Source organism: Alosa sapidissima, chromosome 5 (genome assembly GCF_018492685.1).
Source record: "Alosa sapidissima isolate fAloSap1 chromosome 5, fAloSap1.pri, whole genome shotgun sequence".
Taxonomy (NCBI): Eukaryota; Metazoa; Chordata; class Actinopteri; order Clupeiformes; family Clupeidae; genus Alosa; species Alosa sapidissima.
In genome coordinates this window covers 15,110,772-15,117,494 of record NC_055961.1, presented here as the reverse complement: position 1 = coordinate 15,117,494, position 6,723 = coordinate 15,110,772, and the positions used below count along the sequence as shown (strand labels likewise).

Sequence of the window (6,723 nt, the reverse complement as noted above, 5' to 3'; positions counted from 1 at the left end):
ACATGGTCATAATAAAATGGTCCTAAACTTTTACAGTGTTTAACAATTTACAGCTTGAAAAAGTGTGATAGTTAACAGAGATAAGAGACTTCACAGAGCTTTCCCACATGCTTTTGGTCCAGCTGTCTCTCAATCTACATCCCTAATCTTTAAACTTTAATCAGAAATCCCACAGCAGACATCACGCAGGAAAAAGTCTCCTTGTATATATCTGAGTTCATATTTATGAGATAGTTGAAGGGCATTTTTTAAGCAGTACTCATGTGGTCTGTCTCGGGATGCTTGCAGATCCCCCAGGAGATGGTGGCCCAGTCAAGGAACTCGTATATGGAGGCTGAGCTTTTGGCGCCCCCTCTGGATGAGTTGTACAAACAGCAGCACCATCACCATCAGCAGCAGCAACAGCAGCAGCAGCTCCAGGAGGAGGAGGAGGAGGAAGAGGAGGGAGAGGAGGACATGGAGGAGGAGGCCTCGTATCTCACTCAGGTGGAGAGGCTGACCCAGAACCTGCTGAAAGAGACGCGGGAGAAGACGAAGGGCTGGGTGAGCCGGCCGAGTCTGGACAACACAGAACTGGCCTTCAGGAAGGTTAGTCTGATGGTATACACCCATACACTAATACACAATACATATGCATGTATATATACACACACCACACACACACACACACACACACACACACACACACACACACTCAGACACACACACGCTTTAAACTACCGACTGTCTTTTTCAGGTGGAGGATGGGACTCCGTTGCGGAGGTGGCGTGTGTCTGTAGAGGTAGAGGCCCCTCCATCAGTCGTGCTGAACCGCCTACTACGAGAGCGCCACCTGTGGGACAGTGACCTGCTGCAGTGGAAGATTCTGGAAACGCTGGACAAGCAGACAGAGGTGTACCAGTACGCACTCAACAGCATGGCTCCTCACCCCAGCAGGGACTTTGTGGTTCTCAGGTCAGTTCAGTGGACACCATCCAATGAGAATAATACATCTGTGTGTGCGTGTGTGTGTGTGTGTGTGTGTGTGTGTGTGTGTGTGTGTGTGTGTGTGTGTGTGTGTGTGTGTGACTGTTAGATCTGCATTACTCCTTGTCCCCTTTCCTCCGAAGCACAGCTCTGAGGGGCCTCTTCAACTTGTCACCCTTGGACTTGTTTATTGTCTGTTTGTACTGCAAACTTGTTTACTGCATTGCTGTTTATATGAGGCATTTACTGTATGTGCCATTTGGATAATGTGCTCCCAAAACACTGTAACAAATGCAGGGGGAAAAATCACCATGTTGATAACCTTAGAGGCTACATATTCTAACAACATCATATACCTTAATAAGGCTAATAGTCAAGGGACAAGTGACAGCAAGGCTGTTCTTTCATCAACATATAAATGACCTTTTCTTTCAGTAGCAGTCATCCCTTCACATTTTAAACTTGTTTCTAACCTCAAGTGTTCAGGATCTCTGCAGAGGTCATTCACACAGTCTCGCACACATCTGTTTTTGTTTCAAGCTAGCATCTGCAGATCAGTTAGCGGGGGGAAATTGGGTTTAGACATTAGGGCAGCCATGAATGATGCTTGCTTCTTGAAATCTAATTCGAGGCTAGCTCTTGGCAGGCTGTGTGTGAGCACGAGTGTGAGTAGTGAGGTTTCCTTGGATGACCTCTTGTTAAGCCGGTTCATTCAGCCTGACCAGCCCTCTGTGCTGGACGTTGACACATTATATCCCTTGTGTTGTGTTTATATTTGAATTGATGGGTTTATAAAGCCTATAGGAAAACAATATCAGAATATGGACATACCATTTGTGTAGTTATATTGTTTATATTATATTATATTTATTAATGCAATACATCCCTTATACAGTATAGGTTCAATGTTGGGTTACATGTTGGGTTCTCTCTCTGTTTCAGGTCATGGAGGACTGACCTGCAAAAGGGAGTGTGTACACTTGTGTCAATCTCTGTGGATCACGAGGACAGTCCGCCCATGGGTGGGGTCCGAGGAGTGGTTCTGGAGTCACAGTACTTGCTAGAGCCATGTGGGTCAGGGAAGTCCAGACTTACTCACATCTGCAGGATTGACCTCAAGTAAGTTTGTGTACGCATGTATCTCTGTGTGCGTGTGTTTGTTTCTCACTCTCTCTCAGAGAGCATGCTATACTATATGTCAGCATTGCTGACTTTAGCTTTTTTTACCTCTTCTGCCTCTTCTACCCCCTCAAAAGATGTATGGTGTTGGTATGCTGTTTCTGCCTAGATGAATTCCAGGGTGTAAGAGAATATGTTCATGAAACATGTAACGATGACTAATGTGTGTGTGTGTGTGTGTGTGTGTGTGTGTGTGTGTGTGTGTGTGTGTGTGTGTGTGTGTGTGTGTGTGGCTGTGTGGCTGTGTGGGTGCTTGTGTGTGTGTGTTTTTTCTATGACTACAGAGGACGGTCTCCGGAATGGTATAACAAAGCCTTTGGTCATCTCTGTTCTGCTGAAGCTGCCCGCATCCGCAACTCCTTCCAGAGTCTGGACTCTGAGGGGCCAGAAACCAAGATCTGAGACCTGACGCCACTACCGGCATAGGCCAGACTGGAGACTGGGGACAGGACCTACAAAATGTAAGAGACTGAATGTCGTGGAATGGAAGACGACAAGCAAACATTGGTTCGACTTGACAAAGGTCTAACTGCCAGACTTCCTGCTGTCCCAGTTGAGTCTTAGTCTGTGTACACCATTTAGTTCTCATCTGCATAGTATGTATCACTGCCACCTGGTGGTATATGCAGGTCTTGCAACAATTATACAAAAGCATGGTTTCACATTGAATATGTGTAACAGTGAGATAAATAGTGGAATGAATGCTAAAAATAATGAAAACCACAATTGTGTCCATTCATTATGTAATCCTACTTTAGACAGAGAGATATTCTGCAATGGGATGAACCAAATTATCTGGGTTTTCTAAGTAGCATTAAAGAACATATTGCCATGTTCATTTGCGGCTCAGTTTCAACTAACGACGTGTGTGTACTTTTGTAAGAACCGGCAGTTCTAGTGCTGTGATTTTGCCTAATGCTGAGCATTTGAAGTAAACCCATTTTTGACTGCTTTATATGCACATTTCTGTGGCTTGGGAAAGCAATGACCAATAGCTTTAATAAGTTTAATATTATGTGAGTCTGTCTTGTGACACCTGTATTGCTTCTGTTGTCAATTGCAATTACAGTAATAATTTGTGTTAGATGCAATATCAGTAGAGCAGCCTTATAGTGGGATACTGATGCCATTTTCAAGACAAATGTGTTGTTGTTGTTTTTTTTTTTTGTGAAAATACTGTATTGAATTGGATGTTTTGGTAGTGACAATAGAGTTCACATAAATGCATTCAATTCAGGATAAATATGCTGACAGTAACTTCCATGGGATTACCAAGAAGGCTTGTAAATTTGAGAACAAGTTAATTGTGTGAACAAGGTAATTATATACATGAGGGAGTAATGGAACAGTACCGTTACCATATGTTCATGTCAATACATCACCACTGCCAAGAACTGAAATTTGTTGAAAGTAATCCTACATTATTATTATTATTATTATTATTATTATTATTATTATTATTATTATTATTATTATTCATGTTGTTTACTGTTTTGTCTCTACAATGTCTAGGACATTTAACCATTTCACTGCTTCTGGGAAGCATTTACATTATATTAATTTCTTCCACAGTGATATATAGATAAATATGAGTCTGTAAGCCCCATGTATGTAGAAGTCTGTGTCTAGATACCTGTTGCCATTTTTGTATAAATGTTGTAAATATGCCATGCTTACTGACAGATTCAACTGCTTCTTTGCCCATTATGGCTGCGTGTTGACGTTGATACATTTTTGAATGGTGTTGTATGTATAAATCTCCAGTACCAAACTATAGGCTGGTGCTGTCTGCTGTGGTGCCATGATGATGTTTGATCCAGGGGTTTTGACAGGGAGCCTAAGACCTACAGGTAAGGTGCTAAAGGCTCCAGACATTATGTGATGAGCGGAACAACAGGGTGTCTGATCATAACAGTTTATAGGAGGGAGGGGGAGAAGAATCTCTTACTTGATTAAACTGTCAGAAACTCTTCCACCTCTGGTCTGTGTCCTTCCCTTTGAGCTCCACACCTCCACCGTTCCCACAATGCTTTTCTTCCAACACTAGATGTCAGTGAGGAAACACAGAAGTGGTGTTAGTCGCAGAGTTGTGGGGGTTGTCTATGCCATCTGGCAACTGTGCTTTTGTGAAGAAAGCAAAAGAATCAATGAGCTACCAGAGAATTTAAATGCTCTTGAAAACAATACAATACCTTGTCCAATACCTCTATCGCAAGTCTAATGCTTCAACAGAACAAATGATCAATATTAATTTCCAATGGTACATCTAAATCAGAAGAGTCCTGCACTAAAGCGGACACTCTCTCCTGGCAGTTCATCTTTATTTACAAACTGACAGCTGGGTTGTGTCCTCCACTCGGGACTCTTGGTGACGTGATGTCCATAGTAAAGCAGCCAGGGCCAAATGTGTGACACATTTACACAATCACACCATGTTCCCTTCCCTCTGGTCTAACTGAAGGTTCTTTGTATTGGCTTTTCTTTTAGCCTGGAAAGACCTTCTGATCTGTACTGCCAGCTATGGATTGAAACCTACTCTTGGTGAAGAAGGCCATTGGGGGGGGGGGGGGTGTCACTAAAATAGGATATTGTTAAAAGAGGATATTAGTTCACCACACATAAAAATATTATTCGAACGTATGATTTCAAATTTAGTGTTGCTGCTGTTGCCACTGATACCATATTCTTTGGGTTACTTTTGTCTCATCCTAACCCATGTTGTCGCAGCAGTTTTTGGAAGTAAGATGGCGTTACACTGCCCTCTGTCAGAAGCCTAATGTACTGCATTGTGCAGTTTTGGACCATCACTTAAAAACACATCATAATAGTTTTAAAGGGTTAATAATGAGGACATATTGAATATACTTCAATATAACATCAGAATCTAAGGTCAGACCAAGACTAATATCTTTCCTGTTCCTTCATATACAAAAGAGACTTTGAGAATTGAGAGGAAAGCAATAGGTGGATGAAAAACAGGAAAGCTGACTGATTGGAGCCAACTGGTTTTAAGCTCAGCAACAACACGTCCCTTAGATTCTCTGCACAGATTATACTGATGGCCACAACATTCAATCAGGCATTCATCCATTATTTTCATTCATTCGTCATATTCCATCATGCCTTAATGAATAATAAACAGTTAAACTGTATGACAGTGGAGGCAAATTCATCAGGCGAATTACAAATGTGCATGACACAAGACGCATGCATGCTGAACATGCAGGCTGCTATTGGGTGCATCTTTGAGTAGCAGCTATATAACACTCAGTGTTCAAATGAACCTTAATGTAAGTTAGTGTCTTCCACAGTGCATGGTTTGAGTAGGTTATGAGTTCAGGCAGACACACTTTGAAGACAGAGGTGCATAAATTCTTACAAAGACAGATATGTATTAAAGAGCTGTGTGTTCATCTAATGTAGGCATTGTTTGTTGTTTTCACTTAAAGACTGAAAATATATCCCCCACACCACTGAGATGGAAAAGATTTCTTTTAGTATAAAATTCTGCCTCCGAGTAAGACCTAAATAAAAAGGTCATTAATAAATAAAAGACGAACTGGGTGAATTATTGATCGGGATGTGGCCGTGTGTATGTGTGTGTGTGTGTGTGTATGTGTCTGTGTGTCTTTGTCTGTGTATGAGTGTCTGTGTGTGTGATGGAGGGGGGTGAACTGGGGTGTCTCTGTGTGTGTCTGTCTGTCTGTGAGCTAGAATCACTAATGAGGAGGTCAGCCTACTTGCCATATCTTCCACTGCTAGCGCAACAACCCCCCACTACCACCTTCCCAGGTGTGAGTTCATTGGGTTTAGAGGGAGCCTCTGACAATGCGGCATGTATATATATCTATGCTAGCCTATGGGCATGGCTAGTGTGACGTCGGGAAGCATTCGAAGTCACTTCCGTGTCCATTAGTATTTTTAGGACCCTTTCAACAAGAAAAACAAAAATTTTGGACGTTCTATTTTGTTCCCAATCTACTTCCACTTCATTAAGATAACATATGGAATGTTAAAACGGAAGCCTTGTGGGAACAACTATGATGCTGATAATGGAACTCTCTTGAAACGGTCAATATGTTTGTCATGAAAATCTACAGACAGTGAAAAGAGGAAACTGACTGGCAGAGGGGAAAAAAATAGTGAAAGGATGGAGGTGCAGGCAGTGTCATACAGAGTGTGTGAGAGAGAGAGATACAGAAAGAAAGAGATGAAGAAAGAGAGATGAAAGAAAGAGATGCAGTTGCCTTGACTACGGTCAATCTATTCTCTTTCCTCCTGCTCTTCATCCTCCCATCCTGTTGACCTGCCTTTATCTATGTTTAGATTCCTACAATGGGATCAGCTGTGTGGCTTGGGCTCTGTACACTAGACAGAGGACTGAGGGCCTTTTATTTCTGTCTAAAGGACAGATAGAAACACTCGTATTCATTTGCTTCATCTCAGTTCACTTCTAAAAGGACCCTGAAATGTCAGCAGTCAACACATTTCTACTTAGACGATAGCGTAGTCTAAGTGTTGAGCACTAAAGGCAGACGCAGCCATGTTTGCCCCTGTAGTAAGAGGACTGTCAGTTTG

General features: G+C 42.2%; 1 protein-coding gene across 3 annotated transcripts in view; it reads left to right on the top strand.

Moving 5' to 3' along the window:
- stard13a (StAR-related lipid transfer (START) domain containing 13a) overlaps positions 1 to 4,120 on the top strand; it is a 35,285-nt gene extending 31,165 nt beyond the window's left edge. For all 3 annotated transcript variants that reach the window (XM_042093001.1, XM_042093000.1, XM_042093003.1), the window contains exons 11-14: positions 289 to 588; positions 737 to 954; positions 1,909 to 2,085; positions 2,430 to 4,120. In XM_042093001.1, the coding sequence (XP_041948935.1) occupies positions 289 to 588; positions 737 to 954; positions 1,909 to 2,085; positions 2,430 to 2,547 (813 nt within the window). In that variant the 3' untranslated portion in view covers positions 2,548 to 4,120. The remainder of the gene's footprint in view (positions 1 to 288; positions 589 to 736; positions 955 to 1,908; positions 2,086 to 2,429) is intronic.
- The last annotated feature ends 2,603 nt before the right edge of the window (positions 4,121 to 6,723 follow it).